The 19133-nt window shown below is 52.2% G+C and overlaps 1 protein-coding gene across 4 annotated transcripts in view; it reads left to right on the plus strand.

Moving 5' to 3' along the window:
• The window catches only part of GATA4 (GATA binding protein 4), a 79634-nt gene that overhangs the window by 18116 nt on the left and 42385 nt on the right, over positions 1-19133 (plus strand). For 2 of the 4 annotated variants that reach the window (XM_069576755.1, XM_069576753.1), the window contains exon 2: positions 12166-13257. In XM_069576755.1, coding sequence (XP_069432856.1) covers positions 12642-13257 — 616 coding nt within the window. In that variant the 5' untranslated portion in view covers positions 12166-12641. Of the gene's footprint in view, positions 1-8418; positions 8597-12165; positions 13258-19133 lie in introns of those variants that run through there. The other 2 variants (XM_069576754.1, XM_069576751.1) reach the window with 2 other exon arrangements.

Raw genomic sequence — 19133 nt, forward strand, 5'->3', positions numbered from 1 at the left:
TTTCCTCCTCCTTTGCTGTCTCCTCTCCTCCACTCTCCTGCCCCTGCCAACCTCTCTTCTATCCCTATGGTTTTGCCTTTGTGACAATGTCAGATAAATGGGTTCATTTAGTCTTTTGAGTTCCACCTCTTTGATGCAGCCCTAGTGCACCTGACATTCTCTCATGTTGTCGGGTGTATTTGTTGTCCATTCTGTTTTGTTCCTGAGTAGTATTCCCTTGCATGGATGTCCCTCTAGTTATCTATTTTCCAGTTGAGGATCATTTCTGTGGCTTCCAGTTTGGGACAACTGTGAATAAAACTGTAAGTTTAAAGATGCCAGCAATCCTCTTTTATAGGTTAAAACACAGCTTACATTGAGCTTGTCTTATCCTGAGGCAGGGTGCAAATAATTCACCTGCTGAACAGCCATGTTCAGGAAGTCTGGGGAGGGGATGTCACAGTATGTGGAGGTGGGGAAGTTGGGAAGGAAGAGAAGAGGAAAGAGAGTTCAGGGCTTTTGAAGAGGAATAAACACCAATTACTTACCTAGAGATGGAGAACTTGATTGCTCTTGTCAAGTAAGGCTGTGTCTTATTCTGTCTGCTCTGAATACTCCATCCCATCCTTACCCCACACCAAGAAGTGTGTGGGTGATGGGAACAGGGCATCTCCAGAGACTTCCTGGGGTAGAGGTGCAAAGATCCTTGCCCTCACAGGGGAAAGATTCCAGCCTCTGTGAGCAGTGGTATGAGGTGGGGGCGGGGAGACAGGCTCTGTGTGCAGAGGCTCCTGCCTTAGGCTCTCCACCTCCCAGAGCAAAACCCTGCCAACTCTTCCCCATCTAGGTGCTGATTAGTCCATTTCTTCGTTTGGACCCTTGCCTCTCTATTTTCCCGCCTTTAGTTTCTGGCCCTTTGGCATCTTGCTGTTGATTAGCACCTCTGCTACAAAGGGCTTGGGCTGTGGAAGAAAGCAGACTTTAAAGGTAAAGTCTTTCAGTCTTTCAGTCAAACAGGCAGATGCAGGAGAGTGAATACCAGGGGAGCTGAAACTAGCCGAGAGAATGGACCATCAGGGATCTTCCAGTCTTTCTCTTCACTCAGGTCAAAATACAACAAATTCTCTTTTGACTGAAATAGGTAGGTCGAGCTGTGTGCGAAGCTCTATGCCTTCCACTTCCTTCTTCTGCTGTTGCAAGAAACCAATAATTTACAAATAATTAATAAATAACCAATACCCTGGCCACCTGATGCCAAGAGCTGACTCATTAGAAAAGACCCTGAAGCTGGGAAAGACTGAGGGCAAGAGGAAAAGGGAATGACAGAGGTCGAGATGGTTGGATGGCATCATTGACTCCATGGACATGAGTCTGAGCAAGGTCCGGGAGATGGTGAAGGACAGGGAAGCCTGTGTGCTGCAGTCCATGGGGTCACAGAGTGTTGGACACAACTAAGTGACTAAACAACAACAACAAAAAATTACCTCCAAGTGCCCAGGGGTGTGTGAGAGAGGGCAGCCCACTCTCTTCAGGCACCTGCTGCCATTGAGGAGTGGTGGCCTCTGGTCCATTACAGGGAAGCCCAGGCCCGAGCAGAGAGGCTCCTCCCCCACGTGCAGGATCGCCGGGCTTCCAGCCCCCAGCCCCCAGGTCCTCAGCTCAGCCCTGCGGCCTTGGCTCTGGGAGCCGCCTGCCCAGGGTGGAGAGACTTCCAGGGAATGGGGGGCAGGGAGGAGATGCTGTTTTTGCACTTGAGCTTTGCGCTTCCTTGACACTTTCCTGTCTCTCGCTCTGCCGCCATGTCGCGGCGCCTGCCTGGGCGTCTTCTCCAGCTCCGGGTCAGCTCGGGATCAGTGGCCCCAGGAAGGGTGCAGGGGGAGGCCTGTGCGGAAACCGGCCCAGGCTGGTGCTGGGAACACCGCGTCTCCGGTAGCCTCACAGGTCCCGACATGCGTGTCGGGGTCTTGGACTGGCAGCTCTCCAGGCCCTGGAACCCCGTCACTACTTCTGCCCTCCTGGGAGCGGGGTGTGAGGGACGGTGGGGGCACGGTTTGGAATTGAAGTCGCCTTTCGGGGTCCCCTCTCCTCCATCCGGCAACCCTGGCCTTTCGTTCCCAGTTCCCTCCTTGGCCTCCCCTCTCCCTGGGGGTCGCACTCTCTATTTCTGTCGCCTGGTCTCTTGACTCCTATCTCTTCTTTCTTGGAGTCTGTGTTTCCCTCTCCTGTCGACACCCCCTCTTTTCCGGGGTCTCGGTTACTCTGTGCCCACCACCAGTCCTTTCCCAGCTGTTTTTTTCCCTAACACGCCACACGGCCTCTGTATTTGACTTCTTCTCTGTCTTCCTCTTATAGAATGTAAGCTTCCCAGGAAAAAATTTTCTCTATTTTGTTCTATGTTGACTCCCAGCACCACAGAAAGCTCCTGGCACCGAGTAGGTGCTCAATAAAAGTAAGATGATTGACTGGATGAATGAGTTGTTTAAGGATGGAACGAATCCCATCCCCCGCTGAGTCTCCAGGGAAGCCCCTCTGGGCTCTCAGGCCAGTCTTTTCTCTGTTCTTTCTGCCTGCTTTCTTTGCTCTCCCCCCTTTCTCAGCTTCCTCTTATTTCTGTCTCTCTCCATTCCTCCCTCATTTTTTTTCTTGGTCCTACTAACTGACAGGGTTCCTCCAGCTTTCCAAAATGTAGGGGTCCGGGCCCTCCACCCTCCCTACCGGGAGACAACACACCTGGCTTCGCTTGTCGGCCTTTGTCCCAAGGAGCCTGGCAGCTTCAGTCTCCAGCCGCTGTAGCCTCAACGCCTAACCCGGTTCCCAGCAGAACTCAACCTCTAAAATCCTGACTGCGCCTGGAAATCCCTTCTTCCTACAGACTCCAGAGTCCTTGGTCTCTGGATTTCCTTAGAGACAGCCTAGATTTTGGTGGGAGATTTGTAGGCAGCTGCACAGATAAACACTCCCCAGAAATTCAGAGTGGGCCTTCCTCTCCCCATGTCTGGCCTGGGCCTCAGGGTTCTACTTAGAGAAATGCTGGTGCCTGAGCACCTACTGTGTGCCGGGAGACTCACTCCCTTTTGAGAGAGGGTTCTGTGTTCCAATTCCCAGCAACCCTGAGAGATTCTATTAGCAATTCCTTTTGTAGCTGTAATCATTCAACAAACATTTACTGGGCAGCTACTCTGTGCCAGTCCCTGCTGCCCTTATACATCCTGCATTCTGGCATGTGTGGGGCAGGAAGGGGTGTGTACAAACAACCACAGATAAACGAATTTCTAGCTTTGGGGAACAGAAGGCCTAGGGATTAAGCAAATCCAGGGTTTTTTGTATTCCAGGAACACTTATGTGCTCTTCCGCTGTACTGGGCACAGCCAGTGCTGCAGCTTCAATAGTCCCTGGCAGAGGAGGAGGGAGGGAGAGTCCACAAGCGAAAGAATGGTGCCCACATCACCAAGAGACAGCCCAGAGGCGGCAGCTTAGGTCCCGAAGAGTAGGGCCCCTCCAGTCAGCTCAAAGATTCTGCAGGCTCAGGGCAGCCAGGGCTGTGGGTGCCAGAAGCTTCCGCTAGCGCTAGCGACTGTTCCCTTGCCCTCCGGCCCCAACCCCCGCCGACGTCCTCTGTGAGGAAGGGGAGAGGGAGCCAGGCTGGGAGAAGGAAAAGGAGGCATGAGGGCGTCAGCCTGGCCGCAAGGCGCCCGGTGCTCCGCGCTCCGCGCCCCGCTGGCGACAAAGCCGGGACTTGCGGGCGCCTGGACCGGGTTTCAGTTCTGGCCTCTGCTGCCCCGGGACCTGAGGATCACTCTTCCCATTCAAAAAACTTTTGGCATCCTTCCCGAAATTAATGAAAACGTAGACTCGTTTTAGCCTTTCCCTTCCCATGGGCTCTTAGATTATGAGGCAGGGGCTGTTTTATTTAACCTTGATTTTAATTGTTAAATGTGAGACATATTCAATGAAATTTAGAATATTTGAAAAGCAAAACGAGGGTTTTCAAAAGCGTTTCGTTGTAGAAACTCGATATTAAATAGAATGCTGCTGCTGCTAAGTCGCTTCAGTCGTGTCCGACTCTGTGCGACGCCATAGACGGCAGCCCACCAGGCTCCTCTGTCCCTGGGATTCTCTAGGCAAGAATACTGGAGTGGATTGCCATTTCCTTCTCCATTAAGTAGAATAGATAAAAGAATTAAGACTCAGAAATCTAAATTCGAGACCTATTTCAGAGATCACTGGCTTTGCCACCTCCATCAAGGGTTTTAACCGCTCTGGGTCTCTGAGTTACGGTTTGTTCGAGGACGCGAATATCTCTCCCTCTAGCACGGCGATGCTGTTGTTTCCTCGAAGGAAAAAAAAAAAAGGAATTCGAAAGTGTTCTGTAATCTGGAAATGACTCTAAAATATGGTAGGGTGTGCCAAAAACTCTAGTCCTCAGGGCCGGAAGCAGGAGGAAGCGTTTGCGGTCTGTGAGTGAGAGCAGGGCTTCGCCTTGCAACACCGAGTATTTTTACAAGTTTGACAATTAAGAAGCCGAGCTGCCTTCTCCCCGCACGTCCGCCGGCCTCAAGGCTGGCAATTCCTTTCCGGGGTGCAGAGCACTGTGCCCGCAGAAAGGGGGCGAGGGTCTTATGCCCCCTCCCACCAGGAATCCCCAGTGCCGAGGCGCAGGGCTCAGGAGGGAGCCTAGCTTAACTCGTCCTGCCTCTTTCCGTCCACGGGGACGGGCCCTGCTCCGCACGCTGCTCCTCGGTGCTCCGCTCGCGGAGGGCTGCGCTGCTCTCAGTACGGGTTCCGCGAGTGAGGACCGACTGTCGGAGAGGGAGACGGAATCGCCCGCAGCGCGAGGCCCGGCTGGGGAATTGGAGGGCCGCGAGGGGACTGGAGCCGGCAAACGCTCCAGCGCGGGTCCCTTCGCCCGTCTGCCCGGAGTCCTTGTGCACAGGCTCGCAGAGTATCGTCCACACCTCGGAGGAATTGGTTACACAGGACAAGGGGTGACTTTTCCGGTCCCCTCCCCAGTCCTCTCTCTTTGCGGGTTTCTTGATTAGAAGACTTTGGGGGCCCACTGTTCTTTCAGGCGTCGTTGGTTTTTAGGGCTGGCGGCCGCCGAGGTAGATTTCCGCGGGGTCCCCAACGACTGCACCAGCCAGAACCGAGATTGTGGCACCGCCTTGGGCTCGGCTTAAAGCAAGCCCGCTCCGGTCCCACCAGGAAATCCGGAGAACCCCACACGGAGAGACCCTCGCTGGTGTCACTGTGAATCCCATCGTCCACTGCTTATTAACTTCTTTTTCAGGGAACTAGAGTTCCGATCCCTTTGTCCAACGTGTCCTGCCTACAAACCTGTCTCTAAGGTACGGACCGGCTCAAGTCCCAGAGGTCTTAATGGAGCAAGAAAACGCATCTTATTCTTGTGGCTTGGGTTTTTTTTTTTTTTTTTAAGCGTAAAGCACATCTTAGTAATTCTTGTTTCTCTAAAAATCTCACCACTTGACTCTTCATTAGATCCAGAATCCTAGGAAAAGAGGTCAAAGAATTTCACAGTATTACATTTTCCTTGCAGACTATGGGAAAGAAAGGCGGAAAGAGGACGTGAATGGGGTTGGGCCATATCCCAGGCCAATTCAGAGCCTTCTCCTTAAAAATAGCCAGGAGTCCGAACCTCCAAGCACAACCGCCTCCCTCCCCCCGCCCCCCTTCCTAGCGGCCTCCTGAACGTGGGAGAAGCCTGGGAACTTAGCGGCAGCCGATAAACCTCCTCCAGCCCGCGGGCAAGTGAGGCCTTGAAATGCTCTCTGCTCCTGGCAACGGCGAGCCGGCCCTGGCGGCTCCCGCCTCGCCCAAGGGAGGGAGGGGGCGAGCGAACGAAGGAGGGAGAGAGCAAGGGAAAAAGAAACACCCTAAAAGAGCGGGCGGCTCGCCAACCACCCTCTGGACTGTCCTTGAGCTGGGGGCCCTTTGGGAAGAAACTTGGGGCTCTGGGCCCAAAGGTGGGAGCACACAGAGTACATCGACACAAAATTCTCGGTCCCAGTAGCTTTCGTAGAAGCAAGGAATCTTTCATGGACTCCTGGGCTTCAGTACACAGGAGAGTCCGGGGGGTTGGGGGTTGGGGGCGGTGAGGTGTGGGGTGGGTGCTGGGGGTGGTAAAGGAGCTCTGTCGCAGGCCTTGCCTGGAGCGGCCCCCTAGTGAATCCCGGCTGCCTCGAAAGGAAGCGCTTAGAAAAAGCAGGCTTTTCCATTAGGGATCTCACTACAGCCACATACAGCAGGGACTGCTAAGTGACCCCTCCATTGCACTGGACTGGGGGTGGGGGGAGTGGGGCGAGGCTCGCCGCCGGAACCGGCTAATGCGACTCGCAGCACGCGCCCTCGCGCCGCGGCCGACCTGGCACTGTGGAGGTAGCCTGCGTGGGAGCGGCCGTGTCCTTGGCTTTGGGGAGGACTCCCAGATGGCCGCTCCGCCAGATGCTAAGCTCCAAGGTCCAGTCTCCAGGTTCATCCCTTTTCGCCCTCTGGGGGTCGCGAGGATGGGAGGCGGCTCTGAGACTTGGGGCATCGCTGGAGCCACAAATTTCCAGGGAGAAGAGAGATGCCGACGCAGCTTCCTGTTCGGCTGAGCTCAGCCTTTCAACTCCTGAGAAAGCCCTCGTAGGCCCCTGACGCAGGCCGTTTTCTTCGTGGCTTTCTCGCTCACTCCAGTGGGAAGGAGGACCCGTTTCAAAGAGCGCAGGGGCCGTGTACCCTTCTCGGCTGCATCTGAAAGTGCGCTGGTCGGAGTGTCCCCGCGAAAGCGCCTTTTCCCAGGTCCAGCCTCGGGGATCCCCAGGACCCTCCCCCGCCCCCCCCCCCCCCCGGCTTGAGTTCCCAGGCCTGGGATCTGCAGTGCCAAACTCTGCAAGGCGCTGGCGAGGAGTTGGGGGAAGCTGGAGAAGGGACCGACACCTAGCACGCCACCCTCAGCTTCCCGGGCGCGAAGGGACCCGGCGGGCAGCAGCCCAGGGAGCGGCGTCGGTTCATCCAACCACCGCGCAGCTCTTCCGCCCCTCTGCTGGGCACCTCAGTTTCCTCTCTTTCGCCTGAGCCCCTCTAGATCTCCGCACCTTTCGCTCAGGGAAGAGACTTCCCCGCGCAGCCGCGCTCAGTCCTTCCTCCGGGATTTTCCTGAGAATCCCCACGAGTTGGCCACGATCCCTTTGGGGGGTTTCCTTCCAGCCAGCCCCGAATCCTAGCCTGGTTCTCGGCGCCCGGATCGCCCTTGCGCAGGCCGGGAATCCAAGACCGATTACCGACTGCGGAAGCGGGTCTCGCCTTGTACCCTTACTTCGGAGGCGCACAGGTTTCTTGCAGGGAGGTATCCTGGCCCCCTCCCGACCCCTCCAATCTGGCCTGAGAAACCTGCGCTTGGGATAGAAACACGACCTTTGGCGGGTGGGGGGGTGTTTAACCGAAAGCTTGAGAGCCACCGGCCAGCTGTTATCTGGAGCTGAAGGCTGCGGTAATCGATGGGTTATTTTTACGCGGTAATAGGGCCCTGTGATTGCTCTATTAACCTTTAGACCTGTCTGAGGGACTCTCCGGCTCGCAGCCCCGCTGCGCTGGGGCCTCTAGGCACTGACGCCGGCTCCAAACTCAGGCCTGCCACCCTTCTCGCCCGGCTCGGGACGGGGTGCTGAGCCCCTGGAAGAGTCATCTCATCGGAGAAGCCCCGCTGGGTTGCCGAGCTCCCCGAGCCCCTGCCTGCTAAGTCTCTTAGATTAGTGCGGCGGCGCCGCAGGCTTCAGAGAAAACGGAAAAATCGGAAGGCAGGAGGCCGCAGGGGCTGGGAGCTTCGCCATGAAAGCGTGGACTTTTTGCATAAACACAAAACTGTAGGCAGGAGCCTCACGGACTCCCTGGGCTACTGCGACGGTAAAAGGGAGGGCGGGTTAGGTCTCCGCGCTCCGATTGAGGAGGCCCATCAAAGTTCGGTGTCTCTTCCACTTACCCGGGATCTTGGACTACGAGGATCCCCACTACCCACTATCACCCGGAGCCTTGCAGCCAGCCGGGGCACTCCCCGGTGACCTAGTGCCCCACACCCGAGCCAGGGTCGCTCCCAAGAGGTCACCTTCCCCTTATCAGCCCCGCCCCTCGCCCACCGCGTCCCTAGCCTCGGCTGGAACCCGACCACCAGGAGGCGTGGGGAGGAGGGACGAGGTGGAAGGCAGGGGAGGTCTCATTAATAAAGCTGATCCAGGGCAAAACCGCAAAATCGAATCGACCTCAAGCAGGGCGTGAGGTGGGGTGAAGCCCCGCGCCCGGGCGGAAGCACTTTGCCGTTTTCCGAGGAGATCCCAGAGCCTGGACTTTGCCTGCTGGGGGAGTTTTTTTGAACAGCCCCGCAGCCCGGCGCCCGGTGGAGGTGCAGCCGCCTGGTCGCACCCTCCGCCCCCTTCCCTTGCACGTGACTCCCGCGGGCCAGTCAACGCCGGCGAGCCGGGCGCAGGGGCCAGGGGCTCCGCGCCGCGAGCCGGGGGACTCCGCGGCGGCCGGCGGGGAGGCTGCGGGAGCTCTGCCGCCGCCTAAGCTGCCGCGGCGCCCGGGGGAGCGCGCGCTGGCCTCCAGGAAGCTCGAGCCCCGGCAGGTACGGCTTTTCCCATCCCTCTCCCGGCTCTTTCTCCCTAGTCGCGGAACCCCGATCTCCTCCCCGTGCGGGCTTGCCTGGGAGTAGAGAGAGGTAACTAGCGAGTGGAAAGGAGACGTCGGTCATCCCGGGTCCCTAACCTTGCCCACAGCCGGCTTTCCTTTGGCTCAACAGTTTCTTTAAAGCTAAGTGAGATTTAGGGGGAAAGTGGAGAGGGATCTTCTGCGGGCTTCTGGATTCTTTCTCTGTGAACTTGGACGTTTTAAATCCCCGCCCCTCGTGCGGATTTCCCAGCCCTTGGCTGCACCTCGCAGGACTGGGCCTTGGTGGCGATGATGGCCGTGAGAAATCACCCTGACCAACTGACGCGGGACCGGCCGCCCAGAGGCTCGAAAACGGAGAGACTCAGACGGAGGACTGTCGCCCATGAGCGACAGAGTGGCGGTGGGAGGCGGCGCAGCTGGGCCTCAGGGCCCCGGGGAGGCGCTCAGAAGTCGGGAATGGCTGCGGAGCGCCCGCTCTTTCTGTGCCTCCCAGTCTTCCCATCCGGGGTCCAGGGAACTAAACGCCCCTCACGCAGCTAGCAACCCCACCCACCCACAGTGCTTCTGGCTGAGATTAGCTGGGGTGGGCGGGGGGGTAGGGAAGGGCGGGAACCCGGCGGAGAGCAGCGATGTCCCTCAACTGGCCAGGGCTCGCTACCCCGTCCGCGAAATTCTGTCGCTTGACCTTGGGCCGGGGGGGTCATCTAGGGGATCAGAGGATGCCCAGGTGGTGAGCTGCCACCAGGCGGAGAAAACGAGGGGCCTTGGGGTTGGTCGCAGAGGGTGGGGAGGGACCCAGGGCTCGTGGGAGTCCGGGCCAGCGCTGCCGGGAAGGTTGGGGAAGCGCCTCGGGGAAGTATTTCCTGTGTTTCTCAGAAAAGGAACTGCAGCCTAGAGCAGGTTAGAGGGTTAAACGAGGGAAAGTTTTTATTAGGGTGACGGGGTGATCCCCACCGACCCACCCCCTCTTCTGGATCTCCACGTCCCACTCCGCGATCAGGTTCGTTAATTGCCGGCTGGTGTTCGGGTGTGACAGTTTTCTAGGCAGCAGGCCGCGGGTGAAGGCGCCAGCAGAACCGAAGGAGCAGGAGGGACTGTAAATGGACGGGAACGTTAGGGCGCTCTCCATCCTCCCGCTGGCAGAAATTTATCAGAAAGGGGCTGTGCCCTAACTCAGGAAGGAAAAAAGCATTCCTGTCCGGCCTGTGAATCGGAGGTGAACTGGGATGAGTGATCAGGAGGAGAGGGGAAAACTGGGCGCAAGTCCGAATCTCCAGAGGCCAGACCTTTTCTGCCATTCTCGGGAGTTCTGTCTGTATCATCTCTGGGTGGCCTGCGCCGGACGGAGTCTCAATTACAGAAACGAGCAACAGTCTTTTAAAGGGAGTAGTTAATTTCTCGTCTTAACAGAAAGGTCTCTCGTGGTATTTTCTCCACCTTCTATTGTTCAGTAATCCAACTCTTAGGTAATGTATCAGCCATTTTAAAAAGGCAGAGAATGCAGTAAAGACAAGTTAGACTTATGGCATTTTCATCGTTTACATTTTAAAGCTTGTTAAGTTAGCATCTGTATGTATATTGGAAATTGGATTACAAAATTATAAATCTTCCTTTCCTGCAACTATGTGAGAAAAGAAATGTATAACATTTGTTTTAGAACTGAGGGGAGTATTCCAGAAAAATTCAATGAAATAGGTCAACTATTGGATTTTAAAATTAAATACTGAATATTTTATTAAGGTAAATCTGTGTAATTTACTTATTGAAGCCTAGGTATTTCTTTAGGTATTAATTTTTTGTGTTCATTTTTGAAGGGGAAAGTTGATGATTTCAGGTCAAATTTTTTAATATCCATCCTCTAACTAAACTTATTGGAAGGAAATGTTCACCAAACCAATAATTTATCGGAGTTTTGAAAGCAAATAATAAACCATTTAAGAGTTAACATATGACTATATAATATAGTGCTATCCAGTTATTATTAGTGATGTTGTAAAAGTGATGAAAAGCATTATATATGATATTAGAAATTCCATTTCCAGAACTTTTACTGGAATAAAGATGCCCCATTTATTATAGTACATAATACATCAGAAGCACTTTGTTTTGATACATTAGAAATTTGTAATAGTAATAATAGCCAAGTATATAGAATTTATAATCCTCACAGTGACCCTACAAGATAATTACCTTTAATATTTGAATTTTTGCAAATGAAGAAACTGAAGCATGGGGGTTAAGTAATGTGTCTACAGTCATTCATTTGGTAAGTGGCAGAGCCTGGATCTAGTACATAATTCAGTAAATAACTCTATAAGTTTGCTATTGCAATAATCGACTAGCTGCATTTTCTTAAGGAGAAAGGTGGGCATGGACTGGACAAACTTAAACTCTGGAGTCCTTCAGATCTTGTCCCCCACCTCTTTTAATTGTACTTTGATCTTAGAGGAGTTTTAAAACTTTTGGATGCTTCAGTTCTGCCTTTTGTAAAACGAGGAGAGAAACTTCTACTTTGTGGAATTGTAAAGAAAATGACCTGGAACCAAGCAGGTGCTTCAGAACGTAGCATGCTTAGTTTTTATCAGAAAAATTGCCTGGTGAAATCAAACACAGGATGCAAGGAAATAATCAAGTCCTACAAACTGTTTCTGTCCCCCAAGCAGTCTCATTGGTGTTCTGATTCTATACATGGCTGGACCTGTGATTCCATGTGAAAAACCCACTCAATGAAATGGAGATCCAGTGAGTTCCGTAGTTCCGTAAAGTGACTGTACATTTCTCTCACTTTTCTCATCTTAGTATCCAGTCTGCAAAGTCTCCAAAATAAAACTATTTGTAAGAAATGTGTATCTTGTCTAATTTGATGTCCGCATTGTATAGTTGTATAGATAAGAGTTCACAAACCTTTTCACTGAGATTTACCAGACGCTGTGTTCATTTATAAATATTTAGAATCTGCCTCTAGTTTAAAAGCAAAAAAAAAAAAAAAGCCCAAACAAACAGAAAAGATTGCAAACAAAATTTTCTTAGGTTGCTGGGGTTTTTTATTTTATAAAGTTTGTCCTTGTCTTCTACGGACAATCTAAAGTTCTTTCACAGTCAGGATCAGTTGGGGATAGGTGGGGGAAGAAAAGAGTTGGGGAGAGATTTCTTAGATTTCTAGGTTCTTCGTGGAAACCCAAAACCCTTGGTCTTTTAAAATACTGCGATAAGAATATGCTAGAAATAAGGTAAAATTAAAGTCCTTCCTGACAAGCATTACAAAAAAAGAAAAACGCTGATCAAGATCACAACCAGTAATTTACACGTCCAATAACTGCAGAGCCCTACGTCTCTAAGGCGCCCCTCCCCGAGGCTTCCTTGCAGCAGTCAGACCCCAGGGGCCTCTGCAGATCAGCTTTCCGAGGAGCTGGGCCCCTGAGAGTGACGATATTGTTTGTAGGGCGAGAGGAGCAACCAAGCTCAGGGGAAATGGGCCCTGAAAGCACTGGATGACCTCGTTTCCCTCTGTCGTTCTCTCTTTAGACGCGGCTGCATCTCGGAGGAAAGGAGCCGGCCCGGGCCTCAGCCTTGAAGCCAGCCTACCGCACTCTGTGCCCCAGGCCCGGGGGTTCTGACGGCGCGCCGGCCCGCGTCGCCCTGCAGGAGCTCCGCGCCCCGGCGCCATCCCGCGCCTTCGGATCCTGTAGGACCTTTAGTGGACTCGCCCCCCACCTCTTAGCTCCACCACCAAGGGGAACAACCGCAAATTCAATCTGGGATTTTCCTGAGTAAACCAGAACCTCAGTCTTTTTGCTCAACGCTGGATTTAATATGTATATAATTTTGAAGGATTTGTGTTTGTTTTTAACCTTTGATTTTTGATCTTCGGGTTTTTTGACAGCCCCTCCCCCGTACGTTATTCGCTTTTTTTTTTTTTTTTAAATTTTTGTGTTACTATTTTGTCTCCCCGCATTACTGCTTGGCCCGAGGACTCGGACGCTGCGAGCGCGCGCGGGGCGATGTACCAGAGCCTGGCCATGGCCGCCAACCACGGGCCCCCTCCCGGGCCCTACGAGGCGGGCGGCCCGGGTGCCTTCATGCACGGCGCGGGCGCCGCGTCCTCGCCTGTCTACGTGCCCACGCCGCGGGTGCCCTCCTCGGTGCTCGGCCTGTCCTACCTCCAGGGCGGAGGCGGGGGCGCGGCCTCCGGGGCCGCCTCGGGCGGCAGCTCGGGAGCCGCGCCGTCGGGCGCGGGGCCCGGGACGCAGCAGGGCAGCCCAGGCTGGAGCCAGGCGGGCGCCGAGGGAGCCGCCTACACCCCGCCGCCCGTGTCGCCGCGCTTCTCCTTCCCGGGCACCACTGGGTCCCTGGCCGCCGCCGCCGCCGCCGCCGCGGCCCGGGAAGCCGCGGCCTACAGCAGCGGCGGCGGGGCTGCCGGCGCGGGCCTGGCGGGCCGCGAGCAGTACGGGCGAGCCGGCTTCGCGGGCTCCTACTCCAGCCCCTACCCCGCCTACATGGCCGACGTGGGCGCGTCCTGGGCCGCGGCCGCCGCCGCCTCCGCCGGACCCTTCGACAGCCCGGTCCTGCACAGCCTGCCCGGCCGAGCCAACCCCGCCGCGCGACACCCCAATCTCGGTGAGTGCTGCATGCCGAGTGCGAGTGCCCGGGGCCGGAACAGGGGCAGCCCGGAGCCCTGTTTGGGGCATTTAATTTTCACAAATATGTGGGGGTGAGGGCAGAAGATAGAAGGGATGCGTGAATTTCCAAGGAAAGCAGACTGGGAGACTGAACCCGGCGGCCAGGGTGATGGTGGCGGTGAAGGCCACAGCTCCAAGGAGCCCAGATTCTGCTCAGTGAGATTGGGCCTGCCCTCTACATCCTATGAGCGGGAGAGGTGACTGCAGGGTGGCGGGGGCTGGGGGAGCCCTTCGCTCGGCCCCAGACGTAGGATGGGTCTGGGCCAACATGCACCCAGGCAGCGCCCATTTTTGGGTGACTGGGGAGGCCACCGGGCGCCCCTGGTGTACAGCCGAGACCACCTCCTCACCTCCTCTCCGTCCTCCGCAGGGAACTCATTCCATGGCTTGGGCCCAACATCTTCTGGCCCCATATGGCGGCTCAGCTGGAGGATCCCTCTGGGTGGTAGATTTTCCTGTTGGGTATTTCGCACCGGGAACAAATGAGGGACTCTAGCAATGGAGAGGGCTTCCCTGGTGGCTCAGATGGTAAAGAATCCGCCTGCAATGAGTAAGACCTGGGTTCGATCCCTGGGTTGGGAAGATGCCCTGGAGGAGGGCATGGCAAGCCACTCCAGTATTCTTGCCTGGAGAACCTTCATGGACAGAGGAGCCTGGTGGGCTACAGTCCATGGGGTCCCAAAGAGTCAGACAGGACTGAGTGGCAAAGCACAGCAGTGGAGATGGGTTCAGTTGGGACCAGTGCCAGGGGTGTGTCTCTGGGTCATATCTCAGGGCCAGAGCGTATTGTGACCTTGGGCTGGTCGGCCAGACCCGGGTGCCCAAGGCTGCGTTAGAAGCACTCCCCAGGTAGGTGTCCTGGCACAGAGGTGCTTCTTTCTAATGCCCACCTGTGGGGACTGTGGCGCAGGTCCACGTGTTCAGCCTCCTCCTGTCCCTAGCGCTGGGGTTAGAAGTTATAATTGTAACAGGCACAATGTTATAGTTCCTTTGAATGTCAGACCTGAGAAGGACAGCATGCGTGTACCCCTTGGCCTGATTTACAGATGAACAAAATGAAGTCCCAGGAAGGGCTTCCGTGCTGAGAGGAAAAGAAAGTGGCACCATTAATTCAGAATTCAAATGTCCTTTGGTCCTGTGGAATTTCAGGAAGGGACAGAATCAGGTTTGGATGGAAGTGGCTTTAGAGGAGGAGGGGAAGCCCAGACTTGAGAAATAACGTTAACATTTATTGACTGCCTACTAAGTGCTAAATCCTTTCGCATTTGTTCTCACTTTGAAGAGGAAAGCTTTGTCCCTCCCAGGTTTCCAGTCTCGGGCTGGCTCCAAGAAGGATCCAGGCTTTGAAGGTTTTTAAATTATTCTCTGACCCTGGGTGGCCTAGGAAGGTCCTTAGGGGTGTGGGACCAAATACACATCTTAGGTAAACTGATTAACTGTGGATGTGGCGCCCAGTTTCCCCCTCCCCCTCATGGGGGAGCCAGACGGCACACCCCCCCCCCCACCATCCACAGGAAGGAGGACCCCCTCCCCCAGGCTGCTAACCTCTGGGAGGACCTCGAGAGGTGGCTGGACAGCATCTCCATACAATGGCAGTTGGAGGTGGGGTACTAGGGGTGGGGCCCTCAGTCCTCCTGTTCTTGGAACGCTCCTGGGTTCTCTCTAGAACTCACTCTAGAACTTCCATTTTAAAATAGGAATGGTTCACAAAATTTTACTTCTTTTAACTTGGGAGTGGGCTAGGGAGATTGCTTCCTAAACTCCTGTAATCCTGGACTGAGAATTTGGTGTTAGAGGAAGAAAGAGAAGTCTGAAATCCAAAGATGGGGGACGGTTTGCAGTCATGAGAGTTACAGCCGCAGCAATGTTAAAAAAAAAAAATTTAAAAAGTACCATTTGAGACGTGCACTCAGTGAGTATTTAGATTAAAAAAACGTAACCCCTACCAGGCAGGAGGGGATTGGAGTCAGTAAAGTTCCCCGCATTCCAGTGTCAGCAAGCTGACCTTTAAGGATGGCATCCTTGCTGAGAAGTGTGGTGTTGCTGAGAAGTGTGCTCTGTTCTGGGTCCTCCTAGTTCAGCAAGCCCCACCTGAAGACAGCCGTTGGGTCTGGCCAAGCAGTTGGATTTTCTCTTCTGTGCACAGCCAAGTGTTCTAAGTGGTCAGGTTATGAAAGGTTCCGTGTTATCTGCGTGAGGGGAGGAGGCATGTTGAGTTTGTCGGCATTCACATCTCCAGTGTGTTCTTCAGTGGCACTCATATCAGAGCCAGTTAAAAGCAGCATCTGTGCATGTGCTTTTCACATGTTCCTCCCGTCACATGAGCCCTCTTGTAAATGCCTCACAGCTTTATCAAGGACCATCGCTGGCATGTTAACTGATGCTGAGTGGTAGAAGGATGAAGATGATTCTGTATTTTTTGTGGGCTTGCTGTGTGGAATGAACACCAGGTCCTAAGACTCAGTGAAGGGCTTCCCTGGTAGCCCAGCAGTAGAGAAGCTGTCTGCCAGTGAAGGAGACACAGGTTCAATCCCTGGGTGGAAAAGATCCCCTGGAGAAGGGAATGGCAACCCACTCCAGTATTCTCGCCTGGGAAATCCAATGGACAGAGGAGCCTGGTGGGCAACAGCAGCACCTAAGACCCAGTACGGCGTGGGGGTGTGACAGCAGCAGGGCTGGATTCGAGTCCAGGTGCCCCTGTGATCTCGGGCAAGGTGCTTACCTCTCTAAGTCTCCTCTCTTTTTCTGTAAAGTGAGATGATTGTAACTACTTTTAATGTTGTCTTAAAGTAGAAAAATACTGTAATGTTTGTGAACTACTTGGCTTTGGCATCTCAGGAATGATGGCTATTTTATTAAACAGTCCCTTGCTATCAATGCAGAGTGACCAGTTCTGATTTTCTAAAGACTGGGTTTTTTTTTTTTTTTTTTGGATTGGTAATGTTTCATGCTAAACCTAGGAGAGGCCCCAACAAATGGGGATGGTTGATCACCCTAAAGACACATGAAGGCCAGTGAGTGCCTCAGCAGGGAGCTATGGACCGTGAACTGATAGCAGAGGAGAGGTGACAGAGGTGTGCCTCCCTGCCGGCTAGGAGCCTGGGAGCCTCACCAGGGTGGTACTGTCTGCACTTGGCACTGAAGGGTAAAGAGAACTTTACCAGGAGAAGTGCCTGCAATTTGAAAAAAAAAGATTAAGAAAACATATGCCCTCATTTACAAGTCACATAGCCTGGTACCATGAAATAATGCAACCCAGTTTGGTTTTTGTTTAAATAATCTATTTGTCACTATAGGTAAAACCACACAGACTAACTCACCCTTCACTCAGAAACTGTTTTTAATTTCAGTGAGGAGAAAGAAGCAAATACTTTTATTTTCTATGAAGTATTAAGTGTTAATATTAACAATAGTTCACATCTTGCCAGAGTTTTTTTTTTTTTTTTTGGTTATTGGAATAAGGGAAAACCCAAAGTAATAAAAAGCAAACAAGGGCCTTTGTAGAGCTCTGGACTTCAGGTGGAAGGAATTACTCTGCCTTGACTGCAACGTATATAAACGTTAATTCATTCCAAGTTCAATATGTGCGTGACACACCATTGAATTCGTGAATTAGGCTGCACTAATGGAATTATGTGACCTTACTGAGGCCAGGTACAGAGTGTCACTCATGTTTAAGTGCCTGGCAGAGGCTGGGCACTTAGCAAATATTTCAGTGGAAATCCAAGAGGGAGTTGCCACAGTTCTCTGCCCGGGACAAACCACACACTTTGGCTGCTGAAGAGGCCAACTGGAGGGCCATGGGGAGGAGTAAGTCAGGTGGGAGAGGGTTCCGGAAACCTTGGGAAACCACTGAAACAGTTTTGGCGGAAGAAGTCACAGGGTGGGTAAGAGAAGATAAGACAGAGAGAGAGTGACTGTGTACAGGTATCTAAAACGCAAGAGCCTATGGCCTTTAAGAACTTCTCTCGTGGTCCGTTGGTCCAGACTCTGAACTTCCATTGCAGAGGGCATAGGTTTGATACCTGGTCAGGGAATAAGATCCCACACGACATACAACATGGCCAGAAGGTTTAAAACAAAATATCTGTGGCCTTTAAACGTGTTGCTCTATGTGAGCAGATACTAACTAGGCTTGAGAAGAACACTTTCACACATGAGACTGTAATTGTTGAAATGGAATGTGGATGCTGAAAGTTCTTAAGGATACACTGCATGACCATCTGCCCGTGGAGCTGTGTTCAAGGGCTCAGGTCCACGTAGGGGTGCATGTGAGTTAGCTGTGCAGGATGATATAGCTGTCTCCTTGTAGAGAACCCACTCACAGCTGTTAAGTAGGCATATCCATTTGTCAGAACTCATGGACGTGTACTAATAGAGTGGGAGCATTGAGAATTCCGTGGTGGTCCAGTGGTTAGGACCCCGTACTTTCACTGCCAGAGTGTGTGGCTTCAGTCCCTGGTCGGGGACCTAAGATCCTGCAAGCTGTGAGGCCTTGAATGAAAAATTAAGTAAAATGGGAGTATTTCATTGTGTGTACATTACACCACAATAAAGTTGATTTTTGTACCAATTAATGCTTGTAAATACTTAAGGCTGAAAAGGAAACTGGAAATTATATGTAAATATATCTTAAAGAAAATAACATTGTGATAGATGTTACTGGAAAGCTATGGAAATATATTTTATGATGAAATAATAATTATTTTGTGTAATAGACAAGTGATTATATTTTTAAAGGATCTCAACAATTTAGAATCATTTTAAGCGTTGATTTAAAAAAGTAACAATGCAACAAAATGCATGTGTAACACTCAGTGTTAGCCAGAGGTTTCTTTGAAAGCTTTGTCTTATTCGCTGTATTCTAAGAGTTTGTTTATGGTGTAGGTGACCAACCTACACCATAAACAAACTCTTAGAATCTTTTGGTAACTGCTTATCAACAACGCCAGTTGCTTTCTGAGCCAGTTCATTTATGCAGGGAGCTTTGTGAGATAGACTCGTGAGTAGCTTGTTTGGCTAGAGAGTGATTCGTCAGTCTTTGAGAAACCAAAGTTGTTTAACTTTCCGGTGACCACCCGAGTAGGTCAGTCAGAGCTGGGGCTGGACTGTGGTGCTGGCTGGAGAACCAATTAAATGGGGAAGGTGTGTGGGGGGAGCCAGGGGTGTGTCACCTGCCCAATTGTGTCCCATCGAAAGGTCAAGCCGCATTTGCTAGGTACTTTCTAAGCACTCAGGTAGAATGATGCACGGGAGATGGTTTTAGATAACACTTTCTTTGGTATCCCTCCCTATTTTTTTTTTTTAACCTTAAATGAGCTAAGAAAACAAACATACTCTGAGGTAGGGAAACAGGAACTCTGATACCTGTGGATAGAAGTGAAAATTGGTACAACCTTTATGGAGAGCCCTTTGTGATATCTGACAAATTACAAAACTGATACCCTTGACCTGGAAATTTAACTTCTAGGAATTGATTCTGCAAATATAAGGGCATGTGTTAGTTGCAGCGCTGTTTGTCATTGGAAACAATTATTCCAACCAAAATCGGAAATAATCTAAATGTGCATTATTAGGGGACTGTTTACCTACATATGGTGCATACAAACAATAGGATATCTTGTCAGTGTGAAAATTTAGGAAGTTCAAAAAAATTGACGGTTGAGGAAAAAAAAGAATTGATATTCTTTGAATATGCAAAAAGCTGTCCAGAAAAAGTTAGAAAGTTCATTATGCAACGAACTTAGAATAATCTTGGAATCCTCTCCGAGACATTAATAAGTGCAGGATGTGTATTTGTATTTTTTTAAAAAA

The sequence above is a fragment of the Ovis canadensis genome, chromosome 2 (genome assembly GCF_042477335.2).
Source record: "Ovis canadensis isolate MfBH-ARS-UI-01 breed Bighorn chromosome 2, ARS-UI_OviCan_v2, whole genome shotgun sequence".
NCBI classification, from domain to species: Eukaryota; Metazoa; Chordata; class Mammalia; order Artiodactyla; family Bovidae; genus Ovis; species Ovis canadensis.